Genomic DNA, 16,965 nt, shown 5'->3' on the forward strand with positions numbered 1-16,965 from the left:
TCAGCTGATTCCCAACAGATGTGGGTGGGGGGAGAAACTCGGAGCTTCTGTCTTTGCTGCTCTGGTGCATTTTCCTTCTTTCCAGGTCATCTCTGGCACCCGTCTTGGAGCGTAAGATGATGGGGAGAGGAGCATGAGAGGCCCCAAATTCATTTCTGTGTTCTTTGACATAAATCACAGCTTGAAAAAATAGATATCCGTCTGCATTGGTTTGATCCAGGGAGATTTCCACCATGTATTTGCCTCTCTGACCTCAACTGCAGGAGGGGATGCCATGTCTGTAGAGTGACAGTCCCACTATATCATAATACGCATTTTCTCTTAGATTTTTACCTTTTTTTGAATAGAAAAGACTGCTCTTGTTTCACATTTAGGATCCCAAGGACCTAGATTCCACTCCCTCTTTGTGTGACCTTGGGCTAGTGACCTCAGTTAACTTCTGTCAGAGACCATTAGTGTTTCTTCCCCTGGTTCCCTGCCCTGTTTGCCCAGCTGCTGGCGCTTTTCTTCCTCAGAGATGTCCTTTTAGCTCCCTCGTGGGTACCATGGATGTTTCTATTGTGGTAACCTTTCTCTTGTTAAACATGAAGTCTGGGACTATTGATGCTTTTTCTTTGTCTCCCTGCTCCTCAGCTGATTTATTTAAAATCTTGATTGATTTTCTCATTCTTAGTTTCCCCTTTTGTAAAACAGAGATGGTGATAGAACTTGGACTGTCAATATGGCAGACTTGCTGGGAAAAGCAAATAGAATTTCCCATCTAAGGTTCTGGCAAAGATCAGATAATGGACAGATAACCGTTTCCCTCAATAGCTGAAGAGGAAAGAGAATCTGCCAAGAAAATCTGACCTTATTTCCTGCCATTTTGGAGAGATGACGTAGAGTAGGGTAGAAGCCGGAGTCAGAACACTGGGGTTCGGGCTCCTCTTTCCTCCCTTTCCAATGACTTGGGTGCTCGGAGCTAGGATCAGCCGCCATGGCATTGACCCTAATGATGCTTTCAGGGTCTGGGCCCCAATGAAGAGAATGCTGGGTAAACTGTAGAGCTCTGTAAGCTGTGAAGATCTTTACAGAAATGTGATCTTCTGGCACCATTGCTCGGAAAATTAATGAGCTGCCGGGACAGAAATTTGTCAGAATATTTACCTCTGAGGTTTAACTAAATGTAGTTTGTTTAACCTTGTCCAAGGCCGTGATTTCCCATCAAACGAAGATGTGGCTTCCTTTCTACAAGAAATAATGATGCGTCCTCAGTCTTTTCTTCCCTCACCTGAAAAGGCCTCGTCCTTTGATTTCTATTTCTGTTAGAAGCTTCACAACTTCTCTTTGAACATTTTCAAATTTTACGGCGAAACTCCTCAGGAATGGATGGAGTGATTTCGATGGGATCGACCAGTTCTCCCCAAGAAATGGATACCTTCTTCTTGCCAGGTCCCCTCAGCTGAACCCTTCCCTCTTTCCCTTCCACTACATCCAAGCAATTACCAAGGGCCACTGGTTGGGCCACTGCAGCTTGTCTCATGCCAAGGATCCTCCTCCTTTCTATTCCTCATGTGTGCTCTAGTTCAGCCCCTTTTTGCCTCCCACCCACACCATTAAAACAGACTTGACTCTTAATTGTTCTCCATGTGTTTAGTCCATCCATGTGCCAAAATCATCTCCCAGTCATGAGACTGAGCATATGACTTCTCAGAAACCTTGGGCTCTTCCCTTATCCTTTTGTTTACGATTCCTTTCCCGGAATTATTTCACATGGTTCACTTTTATGGTCTCCATTTTGTACAAAATTCATCAGCTGACTCTTCCCTGTCTTCAACACGCTGAGTCCCTTGCCAAGGTGTTCACGTAGGCGATGTTCTTTCCTATCAAGACTGGCTTCAATTGATACCTCCTCCAGGAAGCCTTCTCAGATTACCCTCACATTTAACTTATTATCCAAGTAGTCAGTGAATTATTCTCACCAAAGATCAGCTCTCCTATCCACGTGCATAGGAATCCTTTAGCAGTATGTACTTTATTCCTTGCCCTAGGTAGAGGTCAATGCTACATTTCTATATTTATATATTTCTATCTCTGTCAATCTGTTTATATATCTTTCTGTCTATGTATCTGTGTTTCTATTTATGTATGTATGTATCCATCTATCCATCCATCCATCCATCCATCCATTCTTCCATCCATCCTTCCATTCATCCATGCATCCATCTATCCACCCATCCACTCATCCTTACCCCGTCCACCTACCACTCACTCACACATCTATCCACCCATCCACCCATCCTTACTCCGTCCACCTACTACTCACTCACACATCCATCCATCCATTTTTCCATTCATCCTTCCATCCATCCATCCATCCATCCATTCTTCCATCCATCTTTACCCTCTCCACCTACCCACCCATACATATTTAAACGCTGCTTAGCTTGGAGAGATGAGTTTTCTGCTTCAGTGACTGGGTATATGAAGTGGCTTTTGTAACCAACTGTGCAATGCATGCCTAAGGTCATATTAAAGAAACTGAGCTCTGTAAAATCTCTGGGAGCGCATCTCCTGCTCATGATTTGGAAAACCTCCCTGATTCTGTTGTCTCCAGCCTCTGAGTGAAAAATCCTTTGCGTTTCTCACTGGAGGACTTACACACTCGGATTATTTGCAATTTATATTTTTCTAAAGTTGTCTCAAGAAAAGTGACCGTGTTCAGACAACTTGCTTGAGATAAATGCTTTTTCTTCCTTTTCCCTTCATTTGAGCTCATGGTCTCTTAGCCAGAGTGATCTGCCTCAGTGGAAGGACCCCGGGCAGTGGGCCTGGTTTGTAATGTCAGCTCTGCTCTTAACCATTGGGGTTAACTTAGGGGAGCTGGTTCCTTTGCCCAGTGAGCTCCAGTTTCCTGATTGGTTCCTCCTACTAATAAGATTCACTCCTTAACTTCCTGCAGCCCAGGCTCACAGGCTCTCTGTCAGGTTAACGCGCTCTCCTGTGCTCCAGGTGCTAGAGGGTCACAGGTGATGGTGGATGGGGTGACTGAGCCTGAGAAAGGAAGGAAGGAAGGGGAGCCGGGCTGCCTTTGACAGTGGAATAAAGAATGCCCCCGAGGGCCCTGAATCACAAGTTAAGCTGCAGTTCCTGCTTTGTTTCAGGAGACATTTTTGTGCAGTCTCCCTTGAAGACGCTTCCCTTTTGATCCAAATAAAAAGGCCTTTGAGGCAGGGACTGTTTACCCAGTCAGTACCTTGGGCCAGGTCCTAGTTCTGCTCCAGGGCCCGGCTCCTCCAGCTCTAATGCCAATGGAGACACCCAGGGGTAGGAGGATCTGAGCCCTTTACTGGGCTCATCAACTGAGTTCAAATCCTGCCTTAGATGTTACATTATATGTATGAGATGTGATCGTGTATATGGTCTCTGACTAGAATGGATTACTGCTGAAGGCAGCCCCGAATGACTCAAGATTTGAGTCTGGGGGATGAATAATGGTGGTATTGATGACATGATCCCCGAGCAGGAGAGATGGGCTGGGGGAGGGGGAGCAGGGCCATGGTGGGTTTAGGGTTTCCGTGCAGAATCTCTAGGTGGTGATGGAATTGGCAGTTAGAGCTGTAGGATTGGAGGTCAAAGGAGACTTGGGTCCGCAGATGGAATCATGGCCAAGGAAAAGAGTCTATCTGGAAAGAAGAAATGAGGACAAGGATGGAGCTTTGAAGAAGGTCACAGAAAAGAAGGGGGACAGAAAACAGGAGACTGAGGCAGAAGAACCATTGGGAAAGCCCGGTGCCATACGGGCCAGGGAAAGAAGGAAGTTAAAGGGGACGAATGAGAAACAGGTCAAGTTAAATAGCCAGCATTTTTGTCCAGAAAATTCATTGATAAATACGCCATGCAGAGCGTTAGTTTTGTAGGTTAAAACCCCAGGTTTCTACTTATTCCTGTGTGACACTGGACAGTGGAAATAATCAGTCTTTTGAAAACTCAGTTTCTTCATTTGTAAGATGAAGCCGTTGAACAAGATGACATCTGATTTCGGCTCCAGATCTGTGATGGATTGCCAAATGCTGCTATTTCATTATTTTCAGTTATATCATTATCACCGACTCACCGTTACTAAGCATTTACTCTGCCCTAGACACTTGGGGACACAGACAGAATTATCAGAGTCCCTGCTCTAGGGGCTAGTGGTCAGTCAGTGGGTCAGTATGTATGTGGACAAGTATATACAGAAAATATGCCCCCCTTTCCTAAAATACAAAAAGCTCGAGGAAGGACTGGAGCATTCTGGGAGGTGGGGCTGGAGCTGATAACGAGGAGTGGAGCTGAAAAAGACGGAATCTGAGGTGTCCGAGGAACAGTCCTGGTGCAAATTTCTCATGGAAATGCCCCGAGATGGGGAGCTGCGCTGGTGGCTGGGTGCCAGGAAATACAAGGAGGCCGGCCCGACCGGGGAGACTGGCGAGAGCCGGTGGAGGGGGCTTCAAAGCCAAGTCCGAGTCCATCTTTCCAAGGTGACAAATGATGGTGAGGATAATCCCACAGGCCTCCACTCGGTGAGCCCTGACCGCTGGTTGGGTCTGTCTGTGGAGCTGATGCCCCGGCAATTTCTGCCCAGCTTTCCAACCCCGAGCATAGACTGTCCTGGGACCAGCCTCCCCGACCAGACAGAGGCTGAGCAAAGTGGGCTGGGAGAGCAATGGCTGTCTTTTCCTTCCTGTTCTGGAGAAGGGGGTATCATCTCCCTCGCCGGACCTGATGCCTGCCCGGAGCCCGAAACAATGATGTGAGAGTGGTTCTCAGTGAGACCACTTAAGCATCTGTTTTTCTTGGGGGTTGCCATGACGTTCTTTGGGTTCTCTTTATTATGTCCTTGGGAGCCCCCGGTTTGTGTAGCATTTTAGGAACGTGGGGCAGACAATCGCTGAATTCCATCCTTCAGGCTGTGATGTCAGCGGGGATCATCTGTCCAAACTCGAGCGTGTCTGCCAAGGGACGTGCCAGCTGTTGTCTGATCACCTCAGAGGAGGGTCAGCCTGTTCCCCGCGGCTCCTGGCCCAGACTGACCGACTGTAGTTGGACCCTAGCCTGAGGCTCAGGAGAACAGGACTGTATCCTCCCTGAGTCTTCGTAGCTCCTGGCAAAATATCCCAGTGTCTTCCATGGCTCCTTGACTGGCATGGGTCCCAAGCCCATCCCCATCCTTTTTCTCCTCTGAATATTCTAGTTGGGCTTTGCCCTTCCTGCAGCAGGAGGCTCGGAGCTGGTGCAGTGCCTGCCCCAGAGTGTGCCAGCAGGGACGAGGGGCAGGGCACTTCTTATCAGTTGGGGGTTTCCTATTATCTGCAGTGATACCATTTTATGGGAGTCTTTTGAAGTCCCATGGAGCTTTTATAAGAAGGTAGAGAATGGAGGTTATCCATGAGAAGGCTCACTGTTCTTTCCAAATGGGAACCTCTGACCTTATCAATCAATCAACCAACATTGATAAAGCACCTAGTGTCTGTCAGCAGTTACCTTTGGCACTAGGAATGACTTAAAAATGGTGCCTTCATTATGCTGACCTCCAGTGGTTTAAAGACCTCATTTTATTTTATTTCTTTTTTTTTTTGCTGAGGCATTTGGGGTTCAGAGACTTGACCCTGGGGGGGGGGTCACACAAAGACCTCAGTTTAGAGTTGTGGATGTTATCCCTATCTGAGGAGGACAGCCGAAGACACCCAAAGGATGTGAAACAACAGAGCAGGGAATAAGCCCCTTGACCTCTTGACCACAGTCCAGTGGGGGTCCCCTGTGCCCCCCCGGCCACTGCTGCTGTCATGTGCTAACATCCCTACCGTCCCACTCCTCTTGCTCATCTGGAGAGTGCTCCGTTTGCAGCTGATAGAAGACAGATTTTACACAGTTCATTAGGTGTGGATCCATGTTTTGCTTAATGCTGGATTTGTGTCCTAAGGATTTCTGATTGAAACTGGTCAAACTGGCAGATAGCCACTGTGTGTTTCCTTGACGAGTCCGTGTTCTGGCCTTTTCCAGGCTTTGGTCCCCTAGGACCGGCATGCCCAAGTTAATAATCATTATCTCCAGGGGTTATAATTTCTATAGTGGAGATTTCCCTGATTAAAGGGATTTCATTTATTCCAATTCTGAGTTCTCTGGTGGCAATATGAAGCCCATATTTAACGCTTAAGAACAATTTGACATTTATTTTTTAAATGAATTCCATTTATTTTCTCATGAAATTAAATATTTAATGACCACCGACTGTTCGAAATCGGCTAGATCGTTTTAGTTTTGCCACAAGCCTGAAAATGCTGCCGATCCACCCAGACTAGACCGGCCGAGTTTCTGCCCCTTGCCTTGGCTTTCTCCTCATGTATTGAATGATGGAGCCGGTGGAGACAGCCTGATACGCAAATTTCAGTTTACTCTCGAGGTGATATCAGAATTAATACGCCGCCAAAGCTCTTAACCAGCTCCGAAGGCCGAAAATCAGAAATCCGATGCTTCTGACCCCAGGGAGAAGAGAGAGCTTTGGACTTAGTGGGGCAAGTCATTTTCAAAGGGACTTCTGCTTCCTTCCTTTCCGAGGAGTGAGTGACTGACTGCTTTTTGAAACCATTCTTTTCACTGAGCAGAACAATAGAGACTGAGCCATAGAGTATTTTCTGCCCTTTCTGACCCAGAAGGAGTCCTATTTTATATTCATTTTCTGGGATAATTCATAGTAAATGCCTAAGAGCAGTACACAAACTATTAGACAAAAGGCTCATTTCTCCCACATCAATTCCTGTTGTTAACGAACTTAATATGCACAAGTGATGGTAATTTAAGCAGGAATGGAAAGGGCATTTCCTCTAAGAGCTAATCAGGGAATGACAAAGACCGCCGAGCTTTTATTCCAAGTGGGCTTTGGACATGATCGAATTGGCACAATTTCTGCATACAAATGCAATTACCTCTCCTCACAATAAGACTTCATTAGGCTGAAGTATTTGAGTTCTTGTCTCTGTCTCCATCGGGCGCTATCCGAAACTGCTTCTCCCTCTGCATTATCATCTCTTGAGCTGCCTAGAGAAAGGCGGATTTGACTGCAGAGGATCTGGGATTTGGGATTTTTCTCTCTTTAAGCTGGGGAAATAGGTTGTGATGCTTGGATGTGGGATGGGGGCGAATACATCCTTTCCCTTCCGGTTGGCCCTGCTTTTCTCCAGGTGGTGCTACTTAGGTAATACAGGTGGAAGCCTCCGACCTTCAGCTTTCACCACTTGGGGTGAAGTTCCCCCAGGGTGGGCTCTGTCACTCTCTGGATGTGTGAACATGGACTGGGAGAGGTAGACAGTGACCCTTGTCAGAATAATCTCTGATCCCTGAGCCAGACTCCCAAGAACCTTTGCAAAATAGTCTCAAGGAGAGTCTGATTGTTCCCGTAGAAGGGGAAGGGGCCACACGGGTCCCACCATTGGCCCAAACTCCCTGGAATCTACTCCCTAATAGCTTCCCAGTACCCTCCTTTATCCAGTCCCCCATCAAGCTTGCTTCTTCTGACTCACAGGAGCACAATTAATTATGAATGGAGTTTGGTTGTTGCTGAGGATACACAGACACAAATAACATGTTTCTCTCTGAGTAGTTTGCTGCTTCCTACTAAAGTAGAAGAAATTCTTCAGCATCCTCTGGGTCTCCCAAAAATAAAGTAAACTACCCTTTTTATCTTGAAGGCTAGTTAAAAACCTGGGCCACAATATTTCTTATGAAGCCAGATCTGAACTACCAAATAATAGCCCAAGATGAAGTCTTTGTAAAAGCATTTTTTTTTTTTTTTGCAATTACATTGACTCCTTAATAAATTATTTTGGAATTTTTTTTAACCCACGATTATTGAATTAGCAACAGTCACCTGTAGTGTTTTCATAGAAATGGGTCCAGTTGAATATACCTCATTATACTTCATTAGTATCTTTGGAAACGTCCTCCACAGGAAACAAAGAAATAAGGGACCAACCTGTGTTTTTCCTTGTTTTCTTTTAAAATAAACCGGGACAAAAGGTGCCTCATCAGCAGTGTGACTCATCAGATGAGTCTTACAAGGAAAAGAGCAAGAAAGGTGGGGGGCAAAAGTGTTCGGCCTCCCATGTGCAAAAATCCTATTAGTAATAGAGCCTTGAAATATTTTCTGAACTAATTAGAGTCTGTTTTGACAGCTGTGTAGATGGTAAGCTGAGGGGAAATGGGGGAGGAAATTTCACCCGGAAAAAAAACTTAAGCTTCAATCTCTCCATCTTCTTTCATGCTGGGATGGTCTTTAATTAGAATTTAACAACCAAACCTACTATCACCGAGGAATACCATTTGGAGAATAAAGGGAAAAAATCCTCTCGACCGTTCCAAATTCCTGTTCTTGTTTTTCCCCCCAGGGTCACCTTGTGGTTGGCTAGTTTTCAACCCCCTAATGCTGAGAGCTGTTTTGTCCTGCTGCCTTTCAATCCCTTCCCTATAAGGAGAAATGAAGTGACTTCATTGGAAATTCCTACAGTCGCGTTAAGGTTTAAGTAACCTTTTTTAAACCTCAGTTTTCTCATCTGGAAAAGAAAGAGCTTGACCCAGTGACTCAACAATCCCTCCTAGTCCTGAATATATGAGTGTTTTGATTTGTACGAATGCTTTGGATTTTCCATTTCATTTTCTTTTCTTTCATAGCTGTAAATCCAGCAATTAGAGAAATGGCGGAGATCTTGGTAATCATGGATACCATCCCTTATTTAAACATTTTACTGGATTCGAAGCCAAACAGAGATTTGAAAGCCTGGATGTAGGCCTCAAGTGTTGGAGGATCTGAGGTTCCAATCATTGTAACTCAAAAGTCAGTTGGGACCAAAATGGCACAGATGAGATTTTGAGGGATCTCAGATTTCATCTGCTTTTGGAAGAGAGAGCCGTGGCCCAGAGAGATCTGTGCTTAGTGAGTCGGTAGGGCTGGGATTTGTGCCTGGGTCTGTCTCTTGTGGGCCCCGATCCTCGGTTGTGCGATTATGCTCTCATTCAGACATATTTCACACTGTTTGTGAGAAAGGGTACCAAGCATTATAAGGCTGCACTCAGCTAAATGTGGAGGATAATGCATTTTTTCCTAGCTCATGCACATTCTGATTTCATGAAAACCACTCTCTGAATGCTCCTTTGGGAAGGTCATTCTGTTGCAAATGAAAAAACGGTGGCCCCTAAATCAGGATGGATCTGGTCAAGTTCCCTGCGCACACTGTTCATGACTGAGCCCCCTGGTGTCGGGCTTTCTGGCCAGAGGAATCGCAGGAAGTAGATTGGGTCTGTTAGAACGCTCTGGGCCATTCAGCTTTAAGGGGAAATGTGGTCATTGAGAATTTGCATGTTTCTGCCTTTATGTGGCCCATCTGATGATGTGGTCTAGGAGGCACTGATGCACTTGGGAAGAGGGATGGGGGTGAATTAGGGGGTGGGCCATGACTGGGAGAGAATGTGTGCTCAAATATGGCCTCCAGAGGATTCGGGAGACATTAGGCATTTCACTACTACTGGTTTCACTGAGCCTGTGCCCCCCCCCCCCCATCCCATCCCTCCTCCCCTTCTGCATTTCACCTCTCAGAAAAGCAAATCTAGCGTTTCTTAAGTTGTTGGTACTTTTCAAAATCTATACAGGGACAGTAACTTTACCTCCTCCAATCTGGTCTCTTGAGATGATTGACCATTTTCTTGGCAGTTCTATATTTGATAAATAGTTGGAGGGGAAAATATGTTTTAGCCAAGTAGTTCTTGACAGAGGTGGTTTCTTTAAGAGATTTCTGTCACGGAATGTTTTATTCCTTAACTTGACTCCATCTTGCTGGTGTATTTAGACAGAATGGCCATATTATCGCGTACTCATAAGGACCTTTAAAAGACTGCTCTCCAAACTCAGCATCTCTTGCTAAGTATGACCCTTAAAGAGTAATACCTCAAGGTAGGGAATGGGGAAAGGGAGCCAGCAAACTTTGGGGCTCTAAATAATCACCCCATTGATTAGGACTGGAGTTACTTTATATTAAAATTATTAACATATCATATCATAGCTTATATAGTATCGTATCATATAATGTAATATATATTATCATAATATAATATCATTACCATATAATATTATATTAGGGTTACTTTATATTAAGAGCAGTGTTTTAGAAAATTGACATCACAGTAACAAAGGCCATGGCTATCCAAACCAGGTGACTCCTTGGAATTATATCTCATCAAAGTTGGCTCTGGGCTTGATTTTGCAATCACATGATGTGTGGGGTGTCACTGCGTGTTCTGATGGTTTCCTAGAGGAACTTCCCTCCCTTTGCCTCCAGCTTTCCCCCTTGTAATCTTGCCATTCTAATCTGGGAGGAAGTTGGACTTCTCTTCAGTAAAAATCTTGCCTATGTGACCATAATAAAACAAACAACAAGCTACCCATGCAGTCCCTAAAAGATGCCTCCTTGGGATTATTTACCCATTCCAAATGGGGAGGGCCGTTGCAAAAGATTAAGAGAAACAACATTGGCAGCAGGAACAAAGCCCTGTTCTTGGCCCTTTCCCTTAGCTCTTCCAGGATAACTCCGTCTGCTTGGGTTATGGCACTTTGGCTCAGGGGTCGAAGATAAAATCAGAGTCTCCACCTTGGGAGGCACTTTGGTGACCATAATAGTCCAGCTCTTGCCTAAGCAAGAATCCTGTCTACTTCACAAGTTCTGCAGCCTCTGCTCCCGTGAGGAAGAGTCCCTCCCTCCCTCCTGAGGAGATCCCTTCCATCTCTGGGGAAGGCAGAACAGTGGCCCCGTCCTTCCTACATGCTTTCCTGGGAAACCGGCCTCGTCGGCTGCGACAGAAAGCCGGAATCGGGATCGCAAATTTGGTGCCGAGTCACCCCACCCACCTGGCCCCCTTTTTTCTTAGAAAACAAAAACGGGGCCCAACAAAGCTAAGCGCCTTGTCCTTGGACGGGCAGGCCTGGGATTCGAGCCCAGCTGTGGTGCCCTCACATCCAGCGATGGTTCATGGTCCCCGTTACTGTGCCGGCCCAATTAACCTGAGTTTGTCGGGCCGAGCCCGCGACCGTCTCCCATTCTTGGCTGGCTCCGGTGCAGCGCTGGCCACACGGCCAATATGGAGCTCAGCTAATCTCATTATTGTCATCATTTCTGTCGCCTTCTCCATCTGCAGCTGTGCCAGATGGTCCTTTGACCCAGCTCAAGGTCAAATCTGACTGAAACATGAGCACTGAACTCCTAAAACCTCCCTTTTTGCTGCCTGAAAGCGTTTCAGAGAAGAGCAGTCTCGGGCCGCGCTGGTGACGGAATTTCAGGATCAGTTTTCTTGCCAAAAGATGGCGCAGTCGCCAACCAGCATGGCGGCCTCCCGTGGTGACCACTCCTCTTGGGGGTAAAATAATTTCAGGCACAGCCCCTGATCTCTACAGCCCCCCTCCGCTCCCGGCTGTGCGTGTCCTGCTTCTGGAAATCTTCCCGTGGCTTACGGCCGGGCGGGTAAACTCTGACCCAGCTTCCCACGCGCTTAAGCTTCCTTATCTGTCTGTCTGCTACCACGAGGTCACCGCTTGTGGTGTTGGAACGTCTCCTCACAAGTATCGGCAGAGAATCTCTGTCTCCCTTTGCTCCGGCGCTTCCACGGTCCAGGACCTGCCTAACAGCTAAGATTTTCAGTCTTACTCCCCTGGTGCAAATTGTTCCAGCCTCTCACACACATGTAGACACGTGTATACACACACACTCTCACACACACTCACACACATACACCCTCACATGTATACACGTACATATGTTGTAGTCGAACACCATTCGCCCCTCCGTGAGTGTACAGTCTGTGGGTACCTACGTTCATTGAGGGCACCAGTGGTTTCCTAACCCTGAACACGGCGCTTCGGGCTTGGCTGGTGCAGGAAGAGCGTAGCGTCAAGGAGCTCCACATGGCTTTGAGCCAGTCTCCGGTGTCCCCCCATGCCCAGCACCCGCTCAGCCCGTCAGTGAGCCCCGAGGCGTTTCCCAAACCCTTGCTGGGCGTCAGGTCCTTGTCGGGCGTGGGGCTGTGCTGGCTGACGCCAGGCCTTTGCAGGCCTTCTCAGCGCCCGCCTGACCCGCCATAAACTCCTTCCAGAGAATGGCTCTTGGACGTTCAGATGGACTTACAGGGGACCAGCCATTCCCGGCCCAGGGAGCCCCCCACCTGCCCCTCCCATGGTTGTCCCCGCCTCCCAGGCTGCTGCCAGCCATCCCCTCCCAGCGGCGATGGCGGCTCGGGGCCGCCAGGGCGTGGGACTTACCTGTAGATGATGCAGGCGCTGTTCCTGCACGTGGCACAGTTTGCCGTGTCCTGGCCAGTCCTGTAGGAAAGCCTGCCAAGAGGAGAGGACCGAGGGTTAGTGGGCCCCCTTATGGGGAAGCTGAACCCCTCCCTGGCCCCCCACTTCCCTCCTCCCCACAACCGAGAGTCATTGCTGTTCATGGTAATGAAAACTGATTAACGTTGGGTTTTCCATTCGACTGATTATGTGTTTATTGTACTTAGATGTAATGTGTGCAGCGAGGAAAATATTTAAATTAAATTTCGTGTGGGAACAGAAGCTGTTGGTTGAGCTAAATCATCTCCCTCACTTCTCATCAGCAATGGGCTTTGCTTTGCGTCCCGGCAGTTTATATTTATCATGTTCCAAGTTTGATGGGGGAAAAAAACTAATCCTTGGTCATGGTGATGCTTTGATTTGGACTGACCTCTTGACCTTTTGACTGGTTTAGTTCAGAGCATCTTGAGATGGTAGAGTAAGACCTGACTGTGTCCAGGCCCTTTCTGTACAAAACAGACCCCAAAACCAAAACTGAGGGCCGGGAGGGAGAAGGGGCTTCGTGACTGCACTGGGTGCTGGCAGGATTGGGCCCCACCACCCCCATGGCTCCTAGGCCTTGCAACGGGGATCTTGGGGCTCCCAAGCCTTGCAGTGGGGATCTTGGGGCTCCTGGGCCTTGCAGTGGGGATCTTGGGGCTCCCAGGCCTTGCATTGGGGATCTTGAGGCTCCCAAGCCTTGCAGTGGGGATCTTGGGGCTCCCAAGCTTTGCAGTGGGGATCTTGGGGCTCCCAAGCCTTGCAGTGGGGATCTTGAGGGTCCCAAGCCTTGCAGTGGGGATCTTGGGGCTCCCGGGCCTTGCATTGGGGATATTGAGGCTCCCAAGCCTTGCAGTGGGGATCTTGGGGCTCCCAAGCCTTGCAATGGGGATCTTAGGGCCTTGCAGTGGGATCTTAGGGCCTTGAAGCAGGGATCTTGGGGCTCCTGAGCCTTGCAGTGGGGATCTTGGGGCTCCAGAGCTTGCTGCAGGGATCTTGGGGCTCCCAAGCTTGCAGTGGGAATCTTGGTGCCCCCGAGCTTGCAGTGGGGATCTTGGGGCTCCAGAGCTTGCTGTGGGGATCTTAGGTTCCTGGGCCTTGGAGCGTGGCTCTTGGGGCTCCTGTTTTTCTGCGGAGAATGCTTTGAGATGATTTCACTCAGCTGTACTCTGCCACGAGGGCTTTGCAGGACAGTTATTTTTGATGGGTATTGGACAATCAATTTGCATGAATATAAATGAAGAGCTTTTTGGCTCAGTTTCTTGAAGACATCTGGGTCGCCCTGAAAATCTGTCAGGCTCCCCTTGAGAAAATGATGTCGAGATGACTCCGGTGCTTCCCCGTCCGCCGGGACGCCTTCCCTCTGCGTTCTTTGTGAAGAACCGATACCGTTTCCGCATTTTCCCCCTTGCGCCCAGAGACGAGCACAACTGCTCGACGGCTTCCGTTCAGGGAGAGAGGACTGACTCGAACCCGAGCCAGACTTGTTTCTGTCAATGGGCCCTCGTGCTGGGACCAGGAGGAGAGAGTAAGGAGGGGTGGTCAGCATCTGCCGCGGAGCTTCTTGGTGCTGTGACCGGAACCATATCTGTCCGCGGATTAGGTAATCCAGTTGGAAAGGTGCTTTTGTTTCTCCATGGTTGTTTTCTGCTGCACAGATATTGACTGTCAAAGTCTGGCCTTGACCTTTGAGCCTTCACCTTTGGGGTCTTAGGCGCTTCACACAGCATCCCCAGGAGCGGATTCAGGTAGGAACTGTTCCACGGTCTTCCTGTTTGGTAACGGGCTAGCTCCATTTGTCCAGCCCAGGGCAGTCTCGGGGGCAGGCTGATGCCCACCAGCCAGCGGAGGCTCCCAGAGCTAGGAAGGGCCTCTCAAGCCCAGCCTTCTCCCACTCTGGCTGCAGAGCTCCTGCTGTGCCTTGTTCTCACGTGCTGGAGAACAAATAGGAGGCAAACAGCTTGGCCCGTGGATCTGCAGGCCCGGTCCTGGCCCGGCTCCTGGCCCTGTGGCCAGGCAGTCTCCGGGGCTCAGTTTGCTCACCTGAAACAAGGCCCAGACTTGGACCAGGCGGCCTCTGTCAGCCCAGATTTAGGGTCCTCTGCCCTCCCTGAGGCTCCTCTCCACAGTGAAGTCCCTGTTACCGGGACCCCTGAAATCTTTTTAGAAATAACAACTTCAGTCACTTGTGGCCATCCACCTGCCTGGGAAAGGTTTTCTTTCTTTAAAAAAAAAAAATGACCCCATTTTATTGACAAACGTCTCTCAAGTATTAAGACTTATCCAGGGTCACACAATTATTTAATTCTTATATGCAAAATTTTATCTCAAATTTTGTTTTTGTTTTGTGTTTTTTTTTTTTTATTTTAAATTTAAGTCCTTGATGAACACTGATGTTTTGGAATATACCAAAAACCAACAAAGAAGCATCTGTGAGAAACTGTATAATACATAGTAAAACAACACGAGAGCTGATAGATTTGATTTCAGGCCTTCTTGATGAAATGCTCAGGACGCTAACCACTGCTCCTCCACTTAGGAGCGGGGAAGTTCCTTGCATCGGACGGGGAGGAAGCCATTTTGTAGAGAATTTCCCTGACTTTTGTTCTTTTCCACTTCCAAGAAGGTCAGAAGTAGCAGCCTTCAGAATAAGTTGAGCTGCTGCAGACAGAGACGATGGGCAGGTTTGGAAGCGGTGGAGATTATCCCCCACCCCCCGCAAACCCCGGTCTGAGCTCTGCCTTAGCACCCACGCCTTGGGGGGACCCCGGCTTTTTCCAAAGGCTCTGCCAGAAGAGCATAGTTCCTGCTGGACTTCACCATGAAGCCTCGGGGGAGCATCAGCTGGAGCCAGAGCCCCAGCCGAGGACCCTGACTGAGCCCCTTGGATAGGCCGCAGCCCCTTGGAAAGACCCTTCTCCATTGTCTCCTCAGTGTCCCAGAGAAGGAGCCGACTTCCCCGGGGACTTTCATGGGTGGCTCTGGCCAGGTCATTTCATCCCTCTTGTCATCTGGAGAACCTGTGGTGCATTGTGGGGCCTGCCAGGCCACGCTCATGACTGCCCTTTGGGCTACTTCTAGACGGCAGATCTGCCAGGGGCGGGGCAGCGTGTAGAGTTAGCAGCTCACCAAGTCCAACCCTACGATAACGAAGGTCTTTAAAAGGCAGCTCCCAGATCCGCAACTGTTTCTAAGGCTGGAAGCGAGCCAGGGGATGGTATTTTAGCAGTCTGGCCCTGATAATTTTCTAAAAGCCTTGCTAGCATATGGCTTAGAGCATTGCTACAGATGCCCTCGGGAAAGAGAATATCTTTAAGAAATGGTATATTTTTCTCTCCAAAATGTGACACATTTCTAGAATTTTAAAACTCGTTCTCTCCTGGGATTTGACATCTTGGGGTTCTCTCAAGTCTTGTGCTGACTCCAGGGCAAAACAATCAATGGATGATGGGAATTATCATTAAGTGTGTGAAATAAAACTGAAGTTATTCTTGGTCTCTTCACTCATCCCTGCCCAAGATCACAGACTAATTTTATCTCTTTGTTCTAACAGAGTATAAATGTACAATGAAAGTCAGAAATTGGGAAAATCTTCGGGCTCCATGTTTTCCCAACGAGGCACCTCCCTTGGGCCCTAACCTTAAGTCTCCTGTCTTGTGGTTGCCGTGAGTGGATGCGGAAAGTTGGGTAGCTCACTCCCTTGTAGGATTTCACCTACATTGGAGTTGTTGAGCTTGTGCATGGTGGTCAACATTTTGTCATCTTATTGTTGGCTAATCTGGAAACCATCGAAGTTTGTCTCGTACCTAGGCTTTGACAAAATTGGGTGTCAGGAAAGACTTGGTTTTTGACCCTGAATATGACCCCTAAGCACTGTGTCATTAACCCTTTTTGTATCTCAGTCTTCCCATTCTAAAAATCACACCTTAGTAACGCCACTAACCTGATAATAGTAGCTGACATTTCTATTTAAGTTCATCAAACCCTTTGCATACATAGACTTTTTTATGGTCAGAACAACAACAGTAAGATGGGGTAATGTCTGTAATATGCTTTCCAGTCCTTGAAGCTTTCATCAATATTAACTGTTACCTTTGGGTTTTTGGATAGAATATAAGTCTCTTGTAGGGTTGAGCTTGTCTTATTTGGCTCAGCGCCTACAACGCATACAGTAGGTGCTTAATAAATACTTGTTCATTAACAGCACTACCATTAGTATTAAGAGTATCAACTTTATTTCCCCAGAATTTTTTGGTTTTCCTGTTGTCCGCCATATCATCCTTCATCATATTTAGGAGTCCATCTTTCACTCTTCCTCCACCCTCCCCGCCCCATTTTCTTTTATTGTTGTTTTCTTTTTTCCTTGCATGAAATATGGAAAACCTTGATTAGGGAGTATGCTAGGCTCTGAGAAGAAAAAGCTATCTAGCAGGATTCACACAAGTAAATGTTACAGAATTTTCATTGTTCACTTATTTCAGTTACTTCTTACTCTTTACGACCTCCTTGGGGTTTTCTTGGCAAAGATACTGGAGTGGTTTGCCATTTCCTCTCCTATTATATTTTACAGATGAGGAAACTGAGGCAGACAG

General features: G+C 47.6%; 2 protein-coding genes across 3 annotated transcripts in view; one reads left to right on the top strand and one right to left on the bottom strand.

The window, feature by feature from the left end:
- DOCK1 (dedicator of cytokinesis 1) overlaps positions 1-16,965 on the top strand; it is a 467,911-nt gene that overhangs the window by 171,844 nt on the left and 279,102 nt on the right. The gene's annotated exons all lie outside the window — the stretch shown is intronic.
- Positions 1-16,965, bottom strand: part of INSYN2A (inhibitory synaptic factor 2A) — a 66,495-nt gene that overhangs the window by 4,722 nt on the left and 44,808 nt on the right. Inside the window, exon 3 of the mRNA XM_051982708.1 lies at positions 12,317-12,388. Coding sequence (XP_051838668.1) covers positions 12,317-12,388 — 72 coding nt within the window. The remainder of the gene's footprint in view (positions 1-12,316; positions 12,389-16,965) is intronic.

The sequence above is a fragment of the Antechinus flavipes genome, chromosome 2 (genome assembly GCF_016432865.1).
Source record: "Antechinus flavipes isolate AdamAnt ecotype Samford, QLD, Australia chromosome 2, AdamAnt_v2, whole genome shotgun sequence".
Taxonomy (NCBI): domain Eukaryota; kingdom Metazoa; phylum Chordata; class Mammalia; order Dasyuromorphia; family Dasyuridae; genus Antechinus; species Antechinus flavipes.